The 25656-nt window shown below is 47.7% G+C and overlaps 1 protein-coding gene across 3 annotated transcripts in view; it reads left to right on the forward strand.

Moving 5' to 3' along the window:
• Positions 1-7753: 7753 nt before the first annotated feature.
• Positions 7754-25656, forward strand: part of LOC144179395 (uncharacterized) — a 36981-nt gene continuing 19078 nt past the window's right edge. The window contains exons 1-4 of one of the 3 annotated variants that reach the window (XM_077707731.1): positions 7754-8039; positions 8109-8231; positions 11040-11138; positions 15780-15934. In XM_077707731.1, coding sequence (XP_077563857.1) covers positions 7838-8039; positions 8109-8231; positions 11040-11138; positions 15780-15934 — 579 coding nt within the window. In that variant the 5' untranslated portion in view covers positions 7754-7837. Of the gene's footprint in view, positions 8040-8108; positions 8232-8340; positions 8360-11039; positions 11139-15779; positions 15935-18957; positions 19436-25656 lie in introns of those variants that run through there. The other 2 variants (XM_077707733.1, XM_077707732.1) reach the window with 2 other exon arrangements.

A 25656-nucleotide genomic window follows, 5' to 3' on the forward strand; every position in this document is an offset into this window, starting at 1 on the left:
CGCAAGAAGCAAGTGACGTGATCGTGGTCGCCGACTTTGAACGCACCCCCGTAGAAACCTTCAAGCTCCCGCAGCCCTTCGACGTGAATCCGGCGCTACCGCAAGAACAACGGAACAAATTGTTGGCTTTGCTGCGTCGCTATAGCGAATGTTTTTCGTCGAGCGCAAAACTACGTCAGACCCCTCTAGCGAAGCACCGAATAATAACCGAAGATGGAGCCCGACCTACCCGACAGTCACCGTACCGCGTCTCTTCACACGAACGGGAAGCCATCCGGACTCAAGTCGACGACATGCTCAGCGACGACATTATACAGCCATCGAAAAGCCCCTGGGCTGCACCCGTCGTACTCGTAAAGAAAAAAGACGGCACATTAAGGTTTTGTGTTGACTACCGGCGACTGAACAAAATCACGAAAAAGGACGTGTACCCCCTCCCCCGAATCGACGACGCCCTCGACCACCTCTGCCACGCGAAGTACTTCTCATCGATGGACCTGAAGACCGGCTACTGGCAAATTGAAGTGGACGAGAGAGACCGAGAGAAGACTGCATTTATAACCCCAGACGGCCTATACGAGTTCAAGGTGATGCCGTTTGGGCTGTGCACAGCACCAGCGACGTTTCAAAGAGTCATGGACACTGTGCTAGCTGGCCTTAAGTGGCACACCTGCCTCGTATACCTCGACGACGTAGTGGTATTCGCCCGGACTTTCGACGAACACCTTGCAAGGTTGGAGTCTGTACTCGAGGCCATTCGTACGTCGGGGTTGACACTGAAGCCTGAAAAGTGCCGTTTCGCATACGAGGAACTCAAGTTCTTGGGCCACGTCGTCAACGCCGCGGGAGTCCTACCTGACCCGGAAAAAACTTCAGCTATCGCGAACTTCCCTAGGCCGAAAGACAAGAAGGGCGTGCGAAGATTTCTCGGGCTGTGCGCATACTACCGGCGCTTCGTCGCAAACTTCGCACGCATTGCAGAGCCACTCACGCGCTTGACGAAAGACAGCACCCCTTTCAGCTGGGAAAACGACCAAGAAAAAGCATTCTGCGAGCTGCAAAAACGCCTGCAAAGCCCGCCCGTGCTCGCTCATTTCGACGAAAATGCCGAAACGGAAATGCACACGGACGCCAGTGATATAGGCTTGGGTGCCGTCCTTGTCCAAAAGCAAAGCGGCTGCGAAACGGTAATTGCCTATGCCAGCCGTGGTCTGTCGAAGGAGGAGAAAAACTATTCTGCCTCTGAGAAAGAATGCCTGGCTATTATATGGGCGATTTCAAAATTTCGCCCATACGTGTATGGAAGGCCATTCAAGGTTGTAACAGACCACCATGCGCTGTGTTGGCTCGCCAATTTGAAGGACCCCTCTGGCCGTCTTGGGCGGTGGAGCTTGCGCCTGCAGGAGTTCGACGTTACAGTCGTTTATAAATCCGGCAGGAAACACTCCGACGCCGACTGCCTGTCCCGCGCCCCCGTCGACCCACCACCACAAGACTCTGATGAAGACAGCGCGTTCTTCGGGATCGTGACGGAGAGCGACCTAGCCGCCCAGCAGCGTGCCGACCCCGACTTACGCGTCATAATCGAGTACCTCGAGGGATGCAACGTTGCCGTTCCTAGGACCTTCAAACGCAGCTTACCAGCATTCAGCCTGAGAAACTCCGTCCTCGTGAAGAAGAATTTCAGCCCCGGAACAAGAGCGAATTACCTTCTCGTCATCCCCGCGGACCTTCGTGACGAAATTTTGGAAGCGTGCCACGACGACCCGTCTTCCGGACATCTCGGCACAGCCCGCACTATTGGAAAAATCAAGGCGAGGTACTACTGGCCCGGCCTTACCTCTGACGTCACCCACTACGTCCGGAGCTGCCGTGACTGCCAGCGACGAAAAACGCCGCCGACAAGACCCGCCGGACTTCTACAACCGATCGCCGTCCCATCGAGGCCATTTCAACAGATTGGAATGGACCTTTTAGGCCCGTTCCCTACGTCACGATCACAGAACAAGTGGATTGTCGTAGCGACAGACTACATGACGCGCTACGCAGAGACCGCCGCTCTTCCGAGGGGGACTGCACAAGAAGTGGCAAAGTTCTTTATAAGCCAAGTTGTGCTGCGACATGGAGCCCCGGAAGTCCTAATCACAGACCGCGGAACGGCATTTACTGCGGAGCTGATGCAAGGAGTATTACGCTACAGCAACACGGATCACCGAAGAACGACGGCGTACCACCCCCAAACGAACGGACTAACAGAACGTCTGAACAAAACAATCGCAGATATGCTGTCAATGTACGTTGACGTTGAACATAAGACTTGGGACGAAGTGCTCCCGTATGTCACGTTTGCGTACAACACGGCTATCCAGGAGACGACGCAGCTGACGCCGTTCGAGCTTGTGTACGGTAGAAGGCCGACTACGATGCTCGACGCCATGCTTCCGCACGTAGAAGACGACGACCTCAACGCCGACGTCCACGGATATCTTCAACGTGCGGAGGAGGCCCGCCAGCTCGCTCGAGTTCGTATAACGGACCAGCAGCTGGTGGATGCGGGCCGCTACAACCTCCGACGCCGAGACGCCGAGTACCAACCAGGGGATCGTGTGTGGGTTTGGACTCCCATTCGACGACGCGGACTTAGTGAGAAGCTCCTGCGACGCTATTTCGGACCCTACCAGATTCTACGACGTGTTGGCCAACTTACCTACGAAGTGATCCCTGATGGTGACTCCGGCACATCACGACAACGCAGGCGGCCTGAAGTCGTCCACGTGGTTCGCCTAAAACCTTTCTACGGACGATGACGAACTTTTATTTTCATTTGTTAGGACTGTCGCTTATGTTAGCATCGGGTCGATGCACTCTTAGAGGGGGGGTAATGCCGCGAACCATACATTGGGTTTGTTTATTTGTGTTTTGCTTTTACCGCCCGGCTGCGCCGGTCTGCGTTATCTCTGCGCCAAGGGAAGCGCGTGTTCCATTCTTTCTTTCTGTGCCGCATGTGTTATCTGTTGTGATAGGGAGAGCATTCCGATCTAACGTGAACAGCCCAGAATAATCTTCTTGGATCTACTATGTTCTCGATGCGAATCGACGTTTCGAGAACCACGCGCGCCGAAAGATAAAAAGCCTGCAGTGCGGACGCCGGGGCATTCGATTCGACGACACTCGCCTGTGCAAGTCACTGTGTTGACCGCTGCTTCGCCGCCTCTGTATTCTTTTGAGTTGTTAGGGGAGCACAAGTTCGCTCCAATAAACGTGTTTCTCATTCAAGACAACTGCATCGTCCTTGTCTTCGTGACAATATCCTACAAAAGAAAGCTGTGAGAGCTATCTCAAACTTGCCGCATGATGCTCACACTGCACCCATTCTTATTAAAGAACTTTGGATCCGTGCTTTTCCACATTTGTATAATGACATGCTCCTCAAGCGTTGCTACACAGTTAGTAATGAAGCGAAACAACATTATAACCGATCAATTATCAATTATGAAACGAAACTGTCCTGTTCACCATACTCGCCATACTGAAACAGGTGGTTACACACAAATTATGGTCGTTAGTTGCTCTCTTTTACACTGCCGTCATTACTGAACTCACTGGATACATAGATATCCTTTGTGTGAAACTGTTATTGTAGAGGCGTCCTTATTTTTCTGTATGAAGTGTATCTTCACACATGTGCTAATCAAGAATACTTGCCGTATGAAGTTTCAACTCTGTATATAAGTTTGTTGCCATTTCCCATGCATATCTTCTTCTGTACATTGCTACGCAAGGGGCACAGACCCCGTCAAGCCTTTTTTTCTGGCATTTTGTCGGTGCCCCTGGTATCTGTGTTGTTGATACCAAATAAATAAAGATTTATTGATTGATTGATTGCTCGTAGTGAGCGGTTGAGCATGAGGGCTCGTGTTTTTTATTCTATCAGGCAAACACGGGGCTGCTTGTTACCCTCCCCAGGAACGCCCATGCATTGATAGCAGACAGGAATAGCACAGTACTTACATCACCCTGAATGACGTAATTATGAAAAGTGCATGAAACTTGGCATTAAGTCATCTTCAGGGCTGACTGTCGAATACTAATTCGTTCCAGGATGAAATGAGTTACAGCTGTTTTCTGTAACCATACCCCCTCTGTAGGCGACCATGTATCGGCAGCATCCAGAGATGCTGTAACGTTTACAATTTCATTGGGAACGAAGTAAATGAAGCTCCGCATAATGACGGAGTCGTTCCTGGTGGCCAATTTCAGTATGAGAGGGAGAAAGAGATGACTTTATTTGATGTCCAAGATGGGTTCTGAAGGGTAGATGACTTGGACGGCTTCCATCCGTCAGCCAGAATTCCTTGGATTCTTGCGGCGGCTTCGGCCATGCGGAATGCTGTGAGTTGTGGCTCTGGTGTGGAGCTGAGCAGAACAGACTTCGATTGTTCTACAGTTTTAATTTGGTATCTTTAAAGGGTTCGTATTTTTTTGGAGCTCATGGCAGGACCATCACGTGCTGTAGGTCTGCTCTTCTGTTGCACGAAGGGCAGAGGCTTGAGTGAAGGTCTGAATAGCAACGTTTGTGGGGAATAGGGCTTGGAAAAGTGTGTCTGCAACCGTTTCAGTATGATTTTTTTTTTTTTTCAAGAGCTGCAGAGAAATCACCAGAAAGTTGGCTTTGTCGCAAGATTCAAGTCTGTCGACGGGAATTTTTTCTACTTTCCCACCATGGAGATTTTTCTTCGACGACATATGGTCTCTTTCTTGTGTGGTGGGGTAACGTGCCAGGCGGGGAATTGTAATGTATAATGTAGCATACATCGTAGCCTCATTTCGAAGGGGCCTATTGTTACATAATGCAACCAGTTGTCCAGTTGCAGAGAGAGAGAGAGAATAAACTTTATTTCGAGGAATATCAGTGACTATGTATCAAGAAAGCGTGGGCGTCCAGGTCAGAAGAACTGGCTGTTTTAGGGGTCGGGCAGAGTTTCCTGTCAAAATTTTGAGTGCCGGCTCTGAGATGTGACCGGTGGAAAAATTTTGAATTGCAGTTTTAGAATCGGAAATGATCGTGCTGGGCGTGGGGTCGAGTGTTAGAGCTAGGGCTATGGCCGCCTCTTCCGCTCTCTCTGGCCGGGGGGACCGAACGGTGGTCGAATTGAGAAGTTCCTTGGCATTGTTCACGGCTACAATCGTGTATGCGTCGTGGAATTGGTATTCTGCCGCGTCGACATATACAACTCGGGTATTGTTGCCGTACATCTTGTGGAGTGCTTCCGCTCGCTTTAGTCTCCTAGCGACGTGGTGCTGAGGGTGCATATTGCGGTGCAGGGCCGTACCCACAGGGGGGGTTTGGGGGTTCGAACCCCTCCCGAAATCTTTTCCAGGCAGCACGTAAACAATACTTACTGTTGCTTTCAGCAAAAATACCCCCTTCCCAAAATTCATAACCCCCCCCGAAAAAAATTCCTGGGTACGGCCCTGTTGCGGTGCAACGGTTTGATTATTAGTTGGGAGTGTATTGACACAGAGATGGGATGTAGTTGCGTGAAGCTTGTACGGTGACCGATACCTACTTCTTGAAGGATGTGCCTTCCCGTGCTGGTTCGGGCCAGTCGCTCATACTGACTCGTTAAGTGGGCTTCAATAAGCTCTTGAGCTGTATTGTGGAGACCCATTCCGTCCAATCGGGCAGTGGAAGTACCGGGAATGAGTCGAAGCGCCAATTTATAGGTTCGCCTAATTAGCACGTCTATTTTATCAAGGTCGGCCTTATAGAGGAGATAAGGGAGGGAGTAAACTAGCCGGCTTATGACAAAGGCTTGGAGAATGCGAACTTTTTCGCTTTCGGTAATACCCTTATGGCGGTTGGTGACCCCGCGGACAAGTCGGTCCGTCTGGTCCGCGGTTCAGTTCATTAGGCTTATGAAGCTGTCACTTTTGCGGTTGCTTTGTATTCTTAGTCCGAAGATTCGGATTATCGGGACCTCTGGGATCGGTTTGCCGTTTATGTGGACCTCGATGTTCGGTTTCTGAGGTGGTCTTTGAGTCGGCGACGGAAGTAGAAGCAGCTCGGATTTAGATGGAGAGCAAGAGAGTCCCGCTCTGCCAGCTTCCTCTATGACGATGTCGATGCCCATCTGCAAGATATCCTCAATTTGGGCATCGCTACCTCTGTTGGCCCACAGAGTGATGTCATCCGCGTACAGGTTATGATGGAGACCCGGAATTTTTACAAGTCTCTTCGGGATTTTTAGGATGGCCAGATTAAACAAGAGTGGGGAAAGAACAGCTCCTTGAGGAGTACCCCTTCCTCCAACCAAGAAAATGGGGGTTACGAGGTCACCCACGTGTATGACAGCCGTCCTGTCTGAGAGAAAGTCTTTGATGTAGTTATAGGTGCGCACTCCAGGATTGATCGATTGCAGGCCTTTGAGAATGGCCTGGTGGCCAACGTTGTCGAAGGCCTTGGTCAGATCTAGTGCTAGCACTGCCGATGAATCTAACCTGTCAGGCGAATGTCGTATGACGTGATGATGGAGTCTGAGCATCACATCTTGTGTAGATAAACCGGCTCGGAAACCTATCATCGTATGGGGGAATTGCTCTGTGTCTATGAGGTGATTTGACAGTCGGGTGTGTATGATGTGCTCCATGAGCTTACCGAGGCAGGATGTAAGTGAAATAGGGTGTAGATGTTCGAGTGCGAGAGGTTTGTTCGGTTTGGGAATCAGAACTACCTTGACATGTTTCCACGACCGAGGTGGGGTGCCTGATCTCCAGCACTCGTTCATGTAATGCGTTAGGGATGCAATCGATTTGTCATCCAGATTGTGGAGTGCTTTATTAGTTACGCCATCGGGGCCAGGAGCTGAGCTGGTGCGAAGCTTTGTGATGGCCGCCCTGAGCTTCGCTTCCGAGATGTCTCGGTCCATTTCAAAATTTGGGAGGCCTGTGTAATTTGGGAGCTTGGGGCTAGGACTCGGGGGCAAATATGTGTCACGAATTTTGTCAAGGAGTTCTGTATCGGATCCTGGTTAATTATGTATGACCTGTGTTAGACGGTTTCTCTGTTCAGCTTTGCTGTGGTTAGGATCGATGAGGTGTCGAAGCTGCCATGTTTTCTTCATCCCTAGATTTCCTTGAAGCTGGTCGCAAATTTGGTTCCATTGGACTCGCGCGAGCTCGGTGGCGTGTGCTGCTATTTCCCTTTCCAGTGAGGCCATGTGCAACTTAAGCTTGCGGTTGTGTTTTTGTCTGCGCCAGCACTTCTGGATGCTTTTGTAGGCCTCCCAGAGGTGGGCAAGCCTGGCATCAATGGTTAGGGATGGGATGTCCTGATCAAGCTTTTTCGTGGTGGTTTTTATGCCCTTTCGGAGTTGTTCCATCCACGTGTCTATATATCGGAGCATCATCTGTATTGCTGTTTCGAAGAAATCGGAATTCGTCCTGCACTTCGTGCAACAGCAGAGCAGACGTACAGCACGTGATGGTCCTGCCATGAGCTCCAAAAAAATATGAACCCTTAAAAGATACAAAATAAAACTGTAGAACAAATGAGACCGCAACTTGCATACTGACTTCTGCAACGGTGCACTTCAACGTCAGAATTGCCCCAGTGTGTGTCAGACGAGCTCACAGGGAATTGAACACAACTTTTTGTGTACATTTTTTGCTTTCAAAAGCGAGCTTCAGGTATGGTGGCCAAATCTTGAGTGCGCGAATGGTACTGCGCATGCGCCGAGACGTCACGATGCGAGCGCCCTCAACCTGGTTGGAAAACAATTGGCCCGTTCCGCTGAGCGGCTCTGAGCTTGGAAGACAGAACGTGCGCCATGAGATTATGCCAGTGAACTGCGTTGCGATCGGTTGCACAAACTACTACTACGGAAAAGGGAACTCCAGTTTCTTTAGATTTCCATCGGAGAAAACCTATCCCGGCCGAAGAGCAGCTTGGATAGCCGCCGTGAAGCGGGTGAATCCGGACGGAACTCCGTGGCAGCCGAACCGTCACTCTCGCATCTGCGGTGCACATTTCATTAAAGGTGCCTGATTTCCATAGCGTACGTTGTAACGATCCTGTCAGTGTGACATCGAGCTTCCGCGAAATGCAGGCCGCCCGTCGATCTTTAAGGACCACCCAGACTACGTGCCTACTGTGTTCGCATACAGCGAAGCTGGCAACGCGGGGGCGCGGGATCGTGTGACAGCGGTAACAGCGGTACAGGAGCAAAAACGTAAGTAGCCGGACGGGTATCGTTTTGGGTACCGCGTATAGTGCGAGGGTAATCTCAAAAACGAACACCGGATTGCATCTCATGCCGTGGCGACTCCGGGACTAATGATTGATACCGGCTAAACGCTGGTATGAAAGCGCGCGAAGCATTGACATCGTTCAAGTGCTGTAACTGATTCCGCGCTGTGTGTGTGCGAATGCCGTTCGCATAAGCTGCCACGGCAGAGGATGAACGGGAACTCGTTTAGTCATAGAGATCCGTTATTCGCCACTTTAGTGCCAATAATAATGCTCTTCCCCACAGCTTCGGTTAGCGAGGTAAGCTAGCCTCCCTGTTCTGTGGCTAGCCCCTGAAGTGCCACCGCGAAAAGCTTTTGGTGTGCGTTGTCTGTTGACACACGACGTACCTTGTCCCTTTGGCTACATACATGCAAATTGCTAGGAGGTCAGTACATGCAGAGGAAGTTGCACTGACCCATTTCTTGAGGTAAAATAACACTACCTTGAATGCATTTTAAAATGGTTAGTTTAATCTTACTGCATCAGGCTCTCCTGCCAACAGTGCCACTTTTGGATACAGAGGGACTTTAACCCACCTTTAGCAGTGTATGCTTCTTATCTGGATAATTATGTATCATTATGTGTAGCCGCCAGTCTAGGGCAGAGCTGTCATGCGCTGTCTTCTTTGTTATGCGCGTGTGTGTGTTCCTTTTTAGTTGCAGCCAGGGCTCTCCCAAAATCGTTATCGTACCAATCGTCAGCAGCAGCTCATCTGCTGTCAGTCTGCTGGCCCAAACAAATGCCAGATTGAGAATGAGGTGCTCTTTTCTTGGGTTTGGCCTGACTGCATGAGGCCGAAACAGGTATCTGGTAGCGACACAGCCAGCAGATGGCAGTAATGCCCGGACATGGGTGATAATAAAACCATTGCATTTTTCAAAAGCTGTATGAGCTACCTCAGCCTTTTAAGCAGTTATTTGCCAATTCTTTCATAGTGATGAAAACTTGGCAAGTCTGTAGCACCAGATCTCGACATTTTAGAGACCACTATTACCTACAGCGGGGTCTTGAAGTGATGATAAAAAATGGCGAAGATGTTGCTCAGATCCTCTGATTCAACGACAGTTGCTAGGGTTAGTGTCATGCTCCACCGTAGTGTACTAATTACGGGTGAAATGCATTTCACTATCCGATTGGGTTCCCTGCAAAGAAACTGCATGCACACTTCTTGAGAATAATGGAAACGCGCACGAACAAATTTTGACCACCTACCAAAAACTTGAGTAAGTCTTGTTTCGATAATTTCTCTGGTATTAGTACTTTCACTAATCCATCGAAAGGCCACCTTGCCCTGCATGCCTGCCCAAGCCATCACCCGTCATCAGTTTTCATTGAGCTGTGATTAAGGGAATCGGGCACGAGAAGGTGGATGTTGAAGGCGCACTTTGCGTAGTGGACGCACGCTGACTTCAAATTTGTAGCTTGTGCTCATTAAAAAAAAAAAAAAAAGAAAGCCTTCTGCTTCACCGTGTTTGTCAGGGCCCCGGTTCTACCGGCAGCAGCACATACTAGCCATATATTCTTTCACCAGAATATCAATCGTTCTGGCAGTTGTTTGATTGTTTTCAGGTTGTTACCGATTATGTGGTTGTTTTTGCTTTGTTTCGGTGTATGAAATGACACTTACTGTGGAAGTCTTTGACAGCCATTACAATTTATATTCGTTACTTTGGTACAGCTGGCTGTGTGTAGCCTCATATCACCCAATAGGTTTACGATAACTGACAAAGGGTAATGCTAAGCTGGTAGGGTTAGAATAGTTGACTGTCTTTAGTGTTGCACCACTGCTGTGCATGGTAGCTAGCCTATATCTGCTTATTTATTATCATTGTAACCTTCAGGGTGCATTCAAGTACATTATGGAGGGGAGGGGCAGAAAAAGAAACAATAGGCGCATTCCAGAAGGGGCACACGTGGGGGCAGATATGTAAATTTGCTATGGTGTGAGAGCAAAACGGTGCAAACAATATATGGAGAACAACTAAACCAGATTAGAAAGCCATTTTTTGAGGAGTAAGGAGTCAGCTATGCTTGTGAGTGTGGCACAGTCATTTCTTCTGCAGCGAGAAAACAAATGATGTGTATTTGTTACAACATCGACTTTTTTTCTTTTTTTTTTTGGTGGGGTGAAGCAGGCATGATCCAAAATGAATGTAAAGAAGAACTCTGATAAAATATTTCATGCGGCCTTCTTGACTTAGTAGGGAGTAATTTTACAGTAAAACCTCGTTACAAGAGACACTGAAGGGACACTGGAAACTTGTCTCTTGTAACCAAGGCCTCTTCTATGCGAAGTTGCTAACATGGCGATCATTTGGGAGCCAACCGAACCGTTTTCATTCAAATGTCTCTTATAACTAATTGTCTCTCGTAACAGTGTCTACATCTTGCAACGACGCTTTACTGTATGTGTATATATAATGTTGTTCGTATACTGGTTACAACGGCTGTTTGGTGCTGGTTAGCAAAGGGGAAAGGAATTGAGTTTCTACATGGCTTCAACTACGTGGATTAGTGTAGGACCACCTGAAGGTCATGTGTACTGCTTCAGAGAAAGTGCGGTAATGACCGAGACATCGCACTTTTTCCACTATTGTATGTGCACTGACAAGCTTTCATTTTTATCGCAGCCTAGCTTATGGGGCCAACTGTCAATATGTACCGCTTCAGTCGCATTCAATGGGCTGCTATATAACACAGTGTCTCAGCATCGCAAATCTGTTAATGTTTAAAAAAAAATTCCTTACAGGAGACGCTGTTTCCGAAGAAAAGGCCATGAGTGACCTGGGTGGTAAGCGGGCCGATGGGGAGAAGCACAGCAACGCTGCACTCGCTAAAGACCAACGGGGTAACCACACATGATCAGTGGAGTCTGTTGTAGCAGTGTTATTATGGCAGAGTCCTTCATTTCATCTGTGAATTTGTAATCTTTGCTCCACATTATTTTTTTGCGCACAGATTTTATTGTCAGCAAAATGAGCAAAGTAGTGTGCGCGAATGGTACTGTTACCATGGGTTAACAATTAAAGGGACCCTGCAACACTTTTTTCAACTTCATTTCAAATTTTAAATGCTTTCAGAACGTAGTCAACCAACATGTCCAGTGCTTAGAATAGGTGGTCACGAAGTATCTCTGCCAAAGATTACTGCTCTTTGCTCATTGGATAACGTGAACACCTGCTCAAAAGATTTTTATCTCTTCCCCGAGTCTTGGCATTCTTTGAGCACTTGAATTACGTCATTTCAGCAATTGGCCGCGTCCTTTCAGTTGCAGCAACGAACGCATTCGGTAGCCACTTTAGAAGAAAGCCACAAAGCAAAGCAGAAGCAGAACGGATAGTTCCGTTGTGACGAGCAAATCACACTATGCCGCTCTGCCCTATTGATAACTACAGTTGAACCTCGTTATAATGCAGTAGTATCGGGAAAGCAAATTAGTTCATTACATCCGATATTCGTTGTAACAGTACAGGTCAAAATCGGCTCTAACAAATCGAAATGTATTTTTTAGGCCTCGAATCCACTACAGTTGAACCCCTTTATAAGAGACACGTACCGGGGAGCAGTTTCTGTCTCTTATACGAGATGTCTCTTATAAGCAGGGTACCATGTTTTCACTTACTAATCAGACCCTAGTTCAATGTGGGCACCGTATAACTAAAATAAGCTCAAAAGAACGCTACAGCATGTTTCAGAACATTCATTCTAATTTATGTTTGGCCCCCAGAATTTGTGAAACTGTTCTGAATCTTCTGAATCTTTGTGTGCTTCATGACTATTTGCACTGTTTTTTACAACCGATTCTACAAGCTTTTTTTCCTTTCTCTGTTTGTGGAAGATGAATCGTAGATGTTGAGTTCACAAGCCTGATGAATAGCCAGAGCGCACAGCTTCTTCCGCTGTGTGCTCAGGCTATTCATTACGCTTGCAGGACTCAAACGTCTGCAGTGCTTCTTGATTGGGAGCTACGCGAGTAGGAGAACCCGCATGTGTGATCGCGCTCCATCCAATGAATGGCAGTAAGCTTCAACTACTTCTGTCAGTTGCATTTCCATTGGCAGGGCTTCTCATTGTCATTTCATAGCTTATAAATAGCGACTGCACCTGTCTGTCGTCCACCTGTGTTTCCACAATGGAAGCAACTGCAATTAATGACTGGTGGCACTGCATCTGAAGTCAAAATGTCTGTTACAAGCGAGATTATTGATTAAACTTCAAGGATGACTTGTCCCTTATAACCAATCTTCTACATCCAATGTCTGTTATAAAAGAGGTCGATTTAATGGGAAAGATAGGGCAGCCAAACATGTGGGTGAATAGTGTCTCTTATACCCATTTGTCTCTTACATCAGTGTCTCTTATAACGAGGTTCAGCTGTATAAACAAGGCAACCCTTACCTTTCTCCTTGTTTCATTTCAACCTCAGTGAACCAGAGCATGAGTACGGGGAATTACAACAGAACAAAGTTCACTTGACAAAACAGGCCTGCGTCCTTATTTATTTGATGAAGGATGTGATCTTTGTCTGGTGGCTACTCGCAGCACTGAGCAGGATGGAGTTTTCCACAGTGTCTGCGAACAAAGGACCTTTATTCTTCAACTGTTTTGGACGTTTTTTTTTTTTTTTTTTGTCAAGTAGCTTCTCAAACTCCTGGTCAAATATTTCTTCGTTATATCCGATATCGCGCACGGCTCTCACGGTTTCAGTTTCATTATAAAAGAGTAAGTGTCATTGAAATAAAGTGTGACCAACCAAAGTTTGTATTTAGTTCGCTATAGCCGATAATTCGCTATATCAGTGTTCGTTATAATGAGGTTCAACTGTATAGCTTTGACAGTGCTTCTATGCACGAAGAAAAGAGTGAAAGCGTTTATTGGAAGCATCGCAGAGTCCCTCTAAAAACCGAAACCATGGAAAGACCACCCGTGGTGGCTAAACCGACGTGTCACCACGTGTGAAGTACAATTGATTCGAGAGCGAAGTACTTAGTCAATTACTTTCGTTTGATGGAGGCAGAAAACAAGTGTATTTGCACATCATCATTGGTGCATGTTGACAAACCCCAGACAGTCTAAATTAACCTTCCACTGTGGTGAGCCCTGTAGCCCATTTGCATCAAGGCCCAAATGACGGGAGGAAACATGCAATGAAAAACCGAAAAGAGCGCTGGTTGGCTTTGTAGTGTCGCAGGATGCATTTTAAAGCGAAGCTGTCTATGCCTCGCTGATGGTGTTTAATGTCGGGCCAAAACGCACTGCAGGAAAGGCAACTTTACTCAGTAGGCTTTACAAAATGACGATGGTAATAAATGAAGGTGCATCAAGTGCCTCGAGAGAAAACCCTCACCGTGGTCGGAATCGAACAGCTGCATCCGTTGCGTTATGACGCCGACATGTTTGCCATTTCGACACGGTCGAAGCAGTTTGGATTTTGTACTTTGACTCAGGTTGTATGGGAGACAACTTATGAACGTGATGTGTCTTTTTGTTTGTGTTTTTTCCATTGAGGCATTAAATGAAAATGCCACGTGCACAAGGTTTGTGCCGTGTGTTGGAAGTACCTCATAGAGCTTCGAGCCTATCGTTTGGCGCTCTATTATGGTGCGCCTCATTGGCCGGGTGTACTATTGGGGCACCAAAACCAGAGTCTGAACCTAGAGTTTTAACCATCTTGCTCTGAAGAAAGTGGATTTGATTTTTTTGTGTGTGTACCGTTTGCAATGTGTTTTTGTGGCCCATTAACCTCTCTGTAAGTGTACCTGCTGAAGGCACGGCAGTATTGAAACCAATTGTACACCCATATTTTGCTCTTATCGCAGACTTTTTCATGCTGCATTATCAAGTAGCATTAAAAAGGGCTGAGTGAAAGGGAAGACATGGAAGCCAATGTATTTCCCTTTACTCTCGCCTACGTTTATCTTCACTGTTTTTTTTTCTTTTTATGCTGATGATGTTCCAAATGGCAGCCCGTTTGTCGGTGTTCTTACACATCACTTTTCACACTATGTGGGTATGTGGAGGTTTCATTCTTTCTCTAACCTCAGTGGAGGGGCGAATTGGCTTTATGGTCCTGCAACTAGTTTGCACAATTCCCATGAGAACTTTCGCGGTCTCCCAGAATATCAGTTTATAAATCGCGCACTTAGGTAGAAGTGGGGATTTGTCAAAATGGCTGACAGAAGGGCAGTTGGAGACAATCCTGCCCACAGTGTGGCAAAGATTGAGGGCATGTATGGGGAGAGGGGGAAGTTCTGGAGCTGCAAAGGAGCTCGCTTTTTGTACAGATAGATTGCATGGCCTTATAGGTGAAGGGGCCAACATTAGGGAGAACGTGGATGAAGTCAGTGTGAAAAGTATCGGGAACATTTTATGCAGGTTTGTACGTTAGCATCGCTGGGCTGAAGAAAAATCCTCAGTGAGGCCTCAGCAGTAGCTATAGGTGGCATGGGAAAGGGTGCTGAATCAGGTGGTCAGGTATTGCGGCAGAAGACAGCCGCGATTGTCCTCTTCAGATGTTCTTGGGATTTTCTTTTTTGTCGCATAACAAGAGAAAAACGGTTTTCTTGCTCAAATAATCGTCTTCAAGCTGCTGTGCTGAAGAGTGCAGTAATAGAGCGGAAGCATGATTACACAGATATAATTGGGGACCCTCTCTTATCCTTCTTTATTCTGTATGTAGAACGGATAGAGAGAGTTCGAGGTGGAAGAAGCTGAGTGACGAAAACAAGAAAGGGAGACATTTAAGTTTAACGAAAGTGTTAAAAGAACTGGAGAAATAAAATGATGAAGGACGCATACGGCGGCAGGAGCAGCAAAGCCTTCCTTCGCAAGCACTTACTGAGTTGCCAGCAGCGACTGCCTTTTCAGTGACCTCCGGGGAGACCCGGAGTAAAAAGTCTGGGTCTTCATTGCAGCTAATCGGCTAAACATTATTCATAGGGGTGTGTATGAAGTTGTTGACATTCATGTCGCTCTCATGGTGTCGTTAATAATTATATACATACCGACACCCTGTTTATATGAAAAAATCTCTAGTGACACCCATGCTGTCCTGCGCAGAATAAGGGGTCAAAAGTTTTTCGTTTATGCATCAAGACAAGGGAGGGGGTTCCAAATAAGTTCCATCTTGTTGGAGCATAAGTGGGATTTATGAAGCTGAGGCTGTAATAATTTATTGGCATTGCAAAATTTTAAACATAGCACAGAGCAATGAATATTAGGTGAAACATTATTTGTCAAATGGGAGCTATTAATAAAAACAGGGCAGGTCATGTCGGTTGTTATCATAGTGCGCTTAACTTCCAAGAGCACCGATAAGAAATAAAATAGGGATTGCAAAATGAGTGTTATGGCCTGCTGGCATATACAAGCAAGATTTCTTCCAAAGCACGCGCGACCTATTTTTCATTCATCTGTCTACTGCTGGCAAGTGCGTAAAGTGCTTCTTTTAGAATTGTAATATGGTCAACAAACCGTATGTGAAATGCAGGTTCCACCATGAACGTGAAGAGGCGGAAGAAAACAGTGGCGCCAAGTCAAAACCTGCAGGGATCGCCAGCAGTCAGCGCGAAAGGAGGACCCGCTCATCGAGCCAAGCAGCAGGATACGAAACGTGGGTCAAAAAGACGGCGACCGTCAAACCAGGTAAGATCACAAAATGCTAGTCTTCTCCCAGTACTGCATACACACGGAGGGTGGGGGTAGTGGGCTAGGTGCAGTGATGGCAATGACATTTGATTAGTTGTTGCCTTCAACAGATCGTGTCGGTTAGGCACGCTGTGATGACAACCTAAATGACCTATTTCATTTTTATTAATTGATTTTGTTTGACAAGTATGAAGTTTCCCTCATTAGTCGTTCCCATCTGGTTTTTGTTTTTTAATGCCAGTCAACTTATTACGGCCTTGATTTTATGAATCCGGGCTATTTTCGAATGGGATGGCAATTTCTGTGACTATTTCGCTGTCCTGATAATTGAAAGTGGAAAATTTTAAACTTTTACTGTAGAGACACTTGGTTACAAGAGACACTTGGTTATAAGAGACATTTGAATGAGGACGGTTTGGTTGGTTTTCCTATGTTTGCCATGTTAGCAACATAGCGTTCAAGAGACCTTGTTTACAAGAGACATGTTTCCCGGGTCTCTTGAGCGTCTCTTGTAACGAGGTTTTACTGTACTGCCTTTTCATTCAGGACCTTGCATCACAGTGGTATACCTCCTCCACCTCCTCCATAAATTGCTGTCAGGTTCCACCATGAACGTGAAGAGGCGGAAGAAAACAGTGGCGCCAAGTCAAAACCTGCAGGGATCATACACACACACGGTTATCGAGTGGCTCGAGGCCACATGGTTAAGGGATTGTACTTAATAACAACCCACCGTGGCCGCCTTGGAGATGAACGCACCCCTCGTGTGCTTGTGTCAACCCTGTGGCCTACCCCAGTCCTTGTAGCAGAGTGGGGCATTTGGGGTAGTGTTGCGTTTGAGACAGGCCTAGTGCCGTGGAATCCCAAATTGTCCGTGCCTCTTCACTGCAGCAGGCAAAGCATTGGAGTGGGCCAGCATGTGGCCCTGCTGAGCCACCTGTGCTTAAAGGGCTGGTGAAGTGGTTTTGAAAGCGGGTAAATGTTTGTTTTTTGCAATTACAGTAAAATCTCGTTACTACGAACATCAAATTAACAAATTTTTCAGATTTACGAATTTTTTGAAAATCCCCGCCAAAACGTTTATACTCTATATGTAAAAAAATTTCAAGAGGGACGAGGTTTGGGCCTGTTGGTGACACATAATGAGATAAAACGCGCTAACAAGACGAGGACGAAGAGAGTATACACAAGCACAAGCGCGAACTTTCAACAGAATGTATTTCGGAAAGAACCCCTTTTATACACTTGCTCACACCACAAGGAATTTGTTTTTTACGAGATGTGTAAACGTGCGCATGCGCGATACTTCCTTGTGGTGTGAGCAAGTGTATAAAAGGGGTTCTTTCCGAAATACATTCTGTTGAAAGTTCGCGCTTGTGCTTGTGTATACTCTCTTCGTCCTCGTCTTGTTAGCGCGTTTTATCTCATTAAAAAAATTTCAGTACTACGAATTTCAGAATACCGAATATTTCAGAATAACGTAGGTAATTTTTACTCGCGATCGTTATTACGCTTCGTTATTACGAACTTCCACTGAACTTTCGGTGTCAAATCTTTGAAGCTTTCACCTACCATCATCATCAGCAGCAGAAGGTAAGAGCTGGGGAAACCCGTTTCAATGGATACAGTCCAAGCAGCATCGGCATCATCGCGAGCGGCGTCACTACCGGCCTGATGAGTGCGTACACTACGTCGTACGCCTAGTGTGAGCACGTTTGTAGATGTCAGCTGGAGCTGCAAAGTATCTGCGCCGTGATTGTGTTGTGCATTCTGTTGGCCGACAATGAGTTCTTCTGGACCCCGTGTTAAACAGAAGCGGCGCCAGTTTTCGCTCAAAGAAAAAGTGGACATTCTGACGGAGCTGAGCAATGGAAAAAAGCAAGTCGACTTGTGCAGGGAGCGTGATATAGCGCCGTCAACAGTCGCGACAATACTCAAAGATTGCGACAAGATCATGAAGCTGCATCAAGAGTCTCAGCTGTCACCCTCAAGAAAACGCCTGCGGCTGGGCGACTTCCAGGAGGCGACTTCCTGTGCGACTTCTGTGCGACTAGGCGACTTCTTGTGCAGCGTCTCCTGATTAACATCCGACTCAAGCTGCCCACAGAGGTCAACATTCGTCAAGCGGCAGAAATGCTCATGGGGTCGTGGTGGAGCGTGAAGGCAAGCACCATCAGCAACTGCTGGCGAAGGGCTGGCCTTTTCAAGACTTCACCTGTGCCACAAGAGAGCGAGGACAGAGAGGAGCTCAACCCAGAACTTTGGGATGAGCTTACGGAGAAGCTCCCCCTTGACACCGCGGTGACCTTCGATGATTACGTTGACTGCGACAGTGCGGCGGCTACATCCGCGGAGCTCACCACCGAAGATATCGTCAACCAAGTGCGTGGGCAAGAACAGTGCGATGATGAAGATGATGCGGAAGATGCCGGCACCGTATCAACGCACGAAGAGGAAGCGACTGTTTCTAGCTCTGATGCTCTTGTTTCGATCGAGAAGATCTGTTTATTCCTCGGGCACTGTGAAGATGTTCCCGATGACGTTCACAAGAAGGTCGAGGATGTGGAGTCGTTCGTCCTTCAGCGTCTGTCGTCTACTCGCCAGAAGAAGATAACAGATTTCTTTAAGCAATAAATTGTAATCAGACTGTTCCCAGCGTTTTTGCTTGTTATTTGCGTATCAACACTCGCACCTGCAGCAAAGGTACGTAATTTTTGTTGTTGTGTTACATTACCGACATGAAAATAATGGTTTTTCAGTACTGCGATATTTCAAAATAACGAATTAAATACCGCGGTCCCGCGAAGTTCGTTGTAACGAGATTCTACTGTAGTATGTTGGATAGGTTATGACTGTAAAAAAAATTTCGTCATACCTCGCTTGGGGACAGATATTCGTCGATAAAGTTGACCCGACGCCGCGCCCACCGCTCGCTACTGTGCCGCCGGAAGAGCGAGAAACCCAGAGGCCGCGACCGGAAGTAGCGTCATATTCGGAAGACGACCAGCGGAGCGGTGTGCTCCGTCCCGTCGCCGTTTCCCAGCCTCTCTGATCGAGGCTCCAAGTTGGATAGACGTGTAGTCTAATCGTTACTGATCTTTGTCTTGTGTCTTCACGTATATCTCTCGCCACAACACAACGCGTTCACTCTGACGCCACCGGCTGTGCGCCATGCCGTCGTACTGTGCTATGTACGGCTGCACGAACACGGGCGGACGAAATGCCGTCGTGTTTCACAGCTTCCCCAAGGACCCTCGGCTTGCGGCCCAGTGGACGGCAGCGTGCAAGCGACAAGGCTTTAGTCCAACTAAAAACAGCCAGATCTGCTCTGATCATTTTCCCGACAGCGCCTATGAACGCAGCCTTTCACTAATGCGTGAAAATAACATTCCGGTGAAGGGCACCCGCCTGAGACCCGGCGCTGTTCCGACAACGTACGCTGCGGAGGGAGCTTCGCCGCTACCGAGAGCAGCTTTCGAGAAGCGAAAAAAGCGGGAGGTAAGTGGCAAGGAGTTTGTGCCGTTATAGATGATGAAGGCCATTTCATTCCGGCAACATTGGCGTACGCGAGACCGTCGCCGGCGCCGGCCGCGGCCAAGCTCTTCCGTAGCAACCACCAACTCGCCAGGGCTTCTAAGCAGCACTTGAAGTAATGTGACGGAGCGTTTTTGAGCTAATGCACGCGAGCGAACCACTGAGTGGCACTCACGAACTGTTTGAGAACTCCGAGCAGAGCAGACCGAGTGGCAGCTTCAGCGCCGCGAGGCTAGGATGGTCGCTGATCGCTTCTGTGGCTAGCGTTCCGTCTAGGCGGAACGGAGCGCTGCGGGTTACCCTTCCGTCCAGACGGAATACAACTGAGAGCTTAGCGTTCCGTCCAGACGGAGCCGGCGTGAAATTTGTACAGTTCCGTCCAGACGAAAATAAAACCGGCTGATTAGACGCCATCTTGAGTGTTTATATTTGGTGTAGGGGTTGCGCCTCCGATAATGGCGCTATCGTACCGGGTTCGATTCCCCCCGGAACCGCTTTTTTTTTTTTTTGCGTGGTTGTGCCAGCGCTTTTATTTATTACTTTTACTTTTTTATTTATTATTTTATTTATTTATTTAGATAAGTGCCCACAAACAGCATGACGCCTTCAGCGTGGTGCACAGAAGAAACAAGGGAAAGGATAGAAAAGGGAGATGTGTACAATGGGGAAAAAAAAGTATAGTAAAAATAACATCAATGGATCAAACATTATGAGGCTGACTCACACGATTCTACAGCGCAAAAGAAGACACTCAGAACACACTCAGAAGATGTGTACCAGCTAACTTCGCGCCCACGTTACAATTGACGCGGTGAGAGCGGTCGGTCTAAATTTTGTACTCAACAGAGCCAAGGCCGACGTTGCCATTGCTAGTTACGCCCGATCTCCTGTAATTATTACGAGTGATTAACAGTCAATCAGGCTAGTCAGTGAGCGGAATTGGTTTGGCCGGTTGCGTAAAGATTATAAAAAGACTTCTCTCAACGCGAGTTATGTTTCCTCTGGACAGAACTTTAGTGACAGTTGCCATTCCGTCTGGACGGAACGCGAAGAGAAAAGTGTCGAGTTCCGTCCAGACGGAAAGGCAACTGTCACTAAAGTTCCGTCCAGAGGAAACACAACTTGCGTTGAGAGCAGTCTTTTTTTTATTTTTACCCAACCGGCCAAACCGCTTCCGCTCACTGACTAGCCTGATTCACTGTTAATCACTGGTATTAATTACAGGAGATTGGGCGTAACTAGCAATGGCTACGTCGGCCTTGGCTCTGTTGAGTACAAAATTTAGACCGACCGCTCTCACCGCGTCAATTGTAAAGTGGGCGCCAAGTTAACTGTTACAAAACGCTGGCACAACCACGCAAAAAAAAAGAAAAAAAGCGTGTCCGGTGGGAATCGAACCCGGTACAATAGTGCCATTATCCGAGGCGCAACCCCTACACCAAATATGAACACTCAAGATGGCGTCTAATCCACGACCGGCCATCGCCTCCTGTATTTTTACAATGCCAAACGCATCAGCCCGGACCGGCCAACCAAGCCCTCTCCTCCTACTCTGGCCACTCTCCCCCAATCTGTAGCCTTCCCAGCGCTTTAGTCACGTGACCGGTTCATCCCGGCACGACACGTGGTGGAAGGCGGCAACGTTGGCAAAACGTGCTCTGCCGCGAGCCCGAGTTTTCTGACACTGGCGGGGGCGCCCCCTCCTTCGATGATCTCAAACATAGGTTGCTTTGGCAACCAGGCACAAGCCACTCTCGAAATTAGTTACGGTTTCGTGATCCCGGTTCAGCTCAGGGCCCCACCTTGTGAAATCTAAGCACTGGAGGCGTACCAGTCACTCCCATTGGAAAGCGCGCGATGCGTTTGGCATTGTAAAAATACAGGAGGTGATGGACCGGCTATATTTTGTACAAAATATAGCCGGTCGTGGTCTAATCAGCCGGCTTTAGTTTCGTCTGGACGGAACTTTACAAATTTCACGCTGGCTCCGTCTGGACGGAACGCTAAGCTCTCAGTTGTATTCCGTCTGGACGGAAGGGTAACCCGCAGCGCTCCATCCCATCTGGACGGGACGTCGCAACGCGGCGTACGGTGGTGACGCGTGCTTGAAGTTCAATTATTACTAGGAAGTGCGGTTAAATTGCCTGGTTTATTCAGTAGTAAAATGGGCTAAGGTGAGCTCTCAGGCAGCTAGTTCGTTCAAAACAAAGCGTACACGTTCCCAAATTTTTAATAATGTAGCGGGAGCGACGACCGATCGGCATGTCAGCGCCTTATCACGGTGTTCAGCAGCGAAATAGGTGAGACTACGCGCACGCGCATAGGACTACCTGCTGTATGCGTGTCGTCTGCTATGCCGTTTCCTTGAGAGTGGTACACCCCCTGCCTCTGCATCCGAATGACTTTGCTCACGAGAAACCGTGGTTATTTGAAAAGCATGCACTTTTGATTTTTTTTTTTTTTTTTTTTTCCGTATTACTTGTTCCGCACAGCGTGAGGAATGCCACTGAAAAGATAAATAAATAAAAGTAGAACAGGACCGGTTTTATGGCCGAAATGGCCTTAGACCGCTGCGCTATATAATGCGATAAATAACAAATCTGATAAAAATAAAAACTTGTGCCCGACGCTGCTTACTAGTTACCTTTGGCGGTAGCGAAATGACCTTGTGAGATAAGAAAAACTGGGGGTGTGTTGCCCTGAGGAGAACAGCAGAGCAGACGACGCTCCCACCACAGATAGTTCCGTGCGCGTGCGTGTACTCTCCCATATCTCGCCGGTGAACACCCTGATAAGGCGCTGACATGACGGTCGGTCGTCGCTATATTGTTAAAAATTTGGGAGGCTGTACATGACGATACGACTACAGCGGCACAGTTTTGCTTCTAAAGTGTATTGTATAAAAGTGCTGTGAAAGCATCCTACTGTTGCTGACTGGTAGAGTGGTTCTAAACCTCCTGGGGCTTCAAAACAATTTGCACAGGCAATGAGAGATGGCATATAACAGTTGGCCAGAACTTGCTGTTTGGAGACTTAGTTGTGCATCCCTGTTTTTGTCTTCTATGTATAGTGAGCTATCGTTTTCGGCACTCATTAGTATTAGATCATTTGATTAGTGTGACCTTGTTTAGATAACAAAATTGGTTGCATCTTGCATGTACAGGACTAAAATATCTGTGAACGAAGTGAATAACATGATCGACACCTTTTGGTGCAAAAAATATCCCCAGGGGGCACCTTGTGTACTCAAGGTGTTTTGGTGAGTAGCGCCACCACGGTCCCGAGCTCCGCAGGGGTGCCTACTGCCGTAGGCACTTGGTGACTTGCAACACCACGGACCCGCGCACATGTGGGTTGGACCCACCCACGCCCCGGCTGTGCGTGGCTGAGCCGTGTCCGGGGAAAAGGGAATCCTGGTGGCTGAGCCAAAGCCGGGGTTGTTTTGGACCTTCACGGCCCCCCGGTAGGGGCAACACGCCACTTTGGCACCTGCTTCTCGCAGACGGTGCCCCCTGTCTGACTCGCCCGGGGGGAACCAGCCAGTCGCCTTTTCCTCCCTCCCTCTCAGCTCTTTCACCATCCTGTCTTCCTTGCTACCCCTATCCTGTCATCTTTTCTTTTCCTCATTTCCACACATTTCCAGGCAGCGAGGGTTAACCCTGGGTAAGGAATCAACCTTGAGGACTTAAATAGGGTTATAGCAGCTATGTATGGCTAACGCGCATCTAGCGCGTTCCCAGGTTGGGCTCGGTGGTGGGCGGCGAGCATAGCTGCTGAATTGATTGCACTTGTTACGGCAACAAGATTTTCTGCATCCCATGATCGTCCTCCAAAACGGGGACGCAACGAAGCAGTCCAGCAGTTTTTCACTCCTAAAAAGTAAGAAAATTTCCTAAAGTTCCACGTCATGCACTGTGAAAAAGAAGGCTTGTCAATGAGACGTCTGTCACCATTCTTGGTAGCCAAAGTTCTAACGAATGAGCTAGGCGGCGGTTATAAAGTAAGCAAGTTGGGAAGCGGTGACCTTCTCCTAGAAGTACAAGATGCAGCTCAGTGTGCCAAGTTGACGAAAATAACCACTGTTGGCGACAATCCTGTGAGCATCAGTCCCCACCGATCCATGAACACTACCAGAGGTGTTATCTCTGATGAAGACTTTCTGAACTTGTCTGAGCAAGAACTCCTGGAAGGGTTCGAGGGCCAGAATGTTGTGAATGTTCAACGAATCAAAATACGTAGAGATGGGTAGGAAATTTCGACCAAGCATGTAATCCTCATATTCTCGACCAGTGTACTGCCCGAGTCTGTCGAGGCAGGCTACGTTAAAATCCCTGTGCGTTTGTATATTCCAAACCCCCGACGCTGCTATAAATGCCAAAGATTTGGCCATGGTTCATTGAGCTGCCGAGGCAAGGCAGCATGTCCATGCCTCCCCGACCACTCGTATGACACCTGTGAAGCTCCACTCCACTGTGTAAACTGCAAGGGAGAGCACGCCGCGTACTCGCGCTTGTGCCCGCAATGGAAGAAAGAAAAAGAAATAATTGCTCTGAAGTATAAGGAAAACATTACCTTTAGGGAAGCACGACAGAGACTGTTCCTGACACACACTAGCTTTGCCGATGTAGCGCGACGGGGGGCGGCGCTACACTCGGTTTGAGTTCCCCTTGGAACCCTCCCAGCGAGGCCCCAAGGGACACCCCAAGCTCCCTCAGTGCCGGTGGCTGAGGCCACTGCACATGCCGCAAAAGAAGCAACAAGGGCTGCCCCAGCACCCCTTGATGCCAACGCTAGGCCCCTTGCTGGCACTGCAGTGCCGGTCCCTGCTGAGAGGCAGGCTGCCGCAACCAGCCAGCCTAGCCTTGCTGTCGAGGCTTCGCAAGAAGCCATGGACACAACGCCAAGTTCTCCGTTGCGCGGTACGCCGAGAGGGCGCGGCACATCGCTTGACAGGGTTCGCACAGGTCCTTGAAAACCTTGAAAACCCTTGAATTTAGAAGTGTCAATTTCAAGGCCTGGAAAGTCCTGGAATTTTTAAATGGTCCTTGAAAACCCTTGATTTTTTTGGAGAGAACCAATGGCCCTATCTTTTCACAAGAATTTAAAGTGTTTGTCGTGAATTTTAGGTGTTAAAAATGTAAAGAAACATTGTAACAATCAAGTTTCAGTGTATTGCGTGAAATTACGAGTTTGGTGGATTCTCATTATTATGAGGCAACATTGGGAGCAGCACTCCTAAATAAAATCCATCTCACGATACAATCCAGTGAAACCCGGGTTCTGTTCCCTATCTTGCATGTTCCATCTAGTCTGTGGACGGCCGCTCATTGCGTGTTTGCTGTGCCTCATACGCTCCATCTGCGTTTGCTTTTACGTGCAAATGGTGGATGTGTACATAGTTCATCCTGCCTTGCAGCAACACTTGCTGAGTTAATTTCAGCTGATACTCTTGCTGACAAAGCAGGAGATGCAGGCATCATTAATGAATGAAGTTTTGAAATCAAAAAGCCTCAGCAAAACACCAAGAAAAAACAAGAACCTCTAAATACCAACTCTTAAATAAAAAATAAAGCTGGGGGAGCATTCAAGAACCCGTTAGTGCCTATCTAAATGTGCACTAATGTGCTTAGGTATTGGGCAATAACGAAATTTTGCATTGTGTTGAAAAAGTTACAAATAATCCCAGATAAAACATAAGATGGGGACCTTGAAAATGTGTTTTCTGGTCCTTGAAAGTCCTTGAAAACCCTTGAATTTTTGCTTTTGAAGCCCGTACGAACCCTGCTTGACCGTTCAAAGCAAAAGCCACCTAGGGTCACGGCTCCTGGGAAGGTGTCTTGAGCCTGGGAGGGTGACAGCATGGCACTTCCTTAATCCTTGTTCAGCATAAGCTGATGGTAGCTGATAATGTAGTTCAATGGAACTGCAGAGGCCTCCTGAACAACTTGGACGATATCTATGAATTGCTGTCACAACACCAAATAAGTATTATGTGTCTCCAGGAGACGCACTTGAGGATGAACCAAACAAACTTCTTAAAGAACTACTCTGTATTTAGGAAAGACAGGAATGGCTGCATGCACCCCTTTGGAGGAGTTGCGATTATCGTGCAAAAATCAGTGCCATGCCAGTTCTTACCACTACAGACCAGTTTAGAGGCTGTAGCCATACGAGCCATTATCTCT

This window comes from Haemaphysalis longicornis, unplaced genomic scaffold (genome assembly GCF_048455015.1).
Source record: "Haemaphysalis longicornis isolate Haplotype H1 unplaced genomic scaffold, Haemaphysalis longicornis Haplotype H1 scaffold_4, whole genome shotgun sequence".
Taxonomy (NCBI): Eukaryota; Metazoa; Arthropoda; class Arachnida; order Ixodida; family Ixodidae; genus Haemaphysalis; species Haemaphysalis longicornis.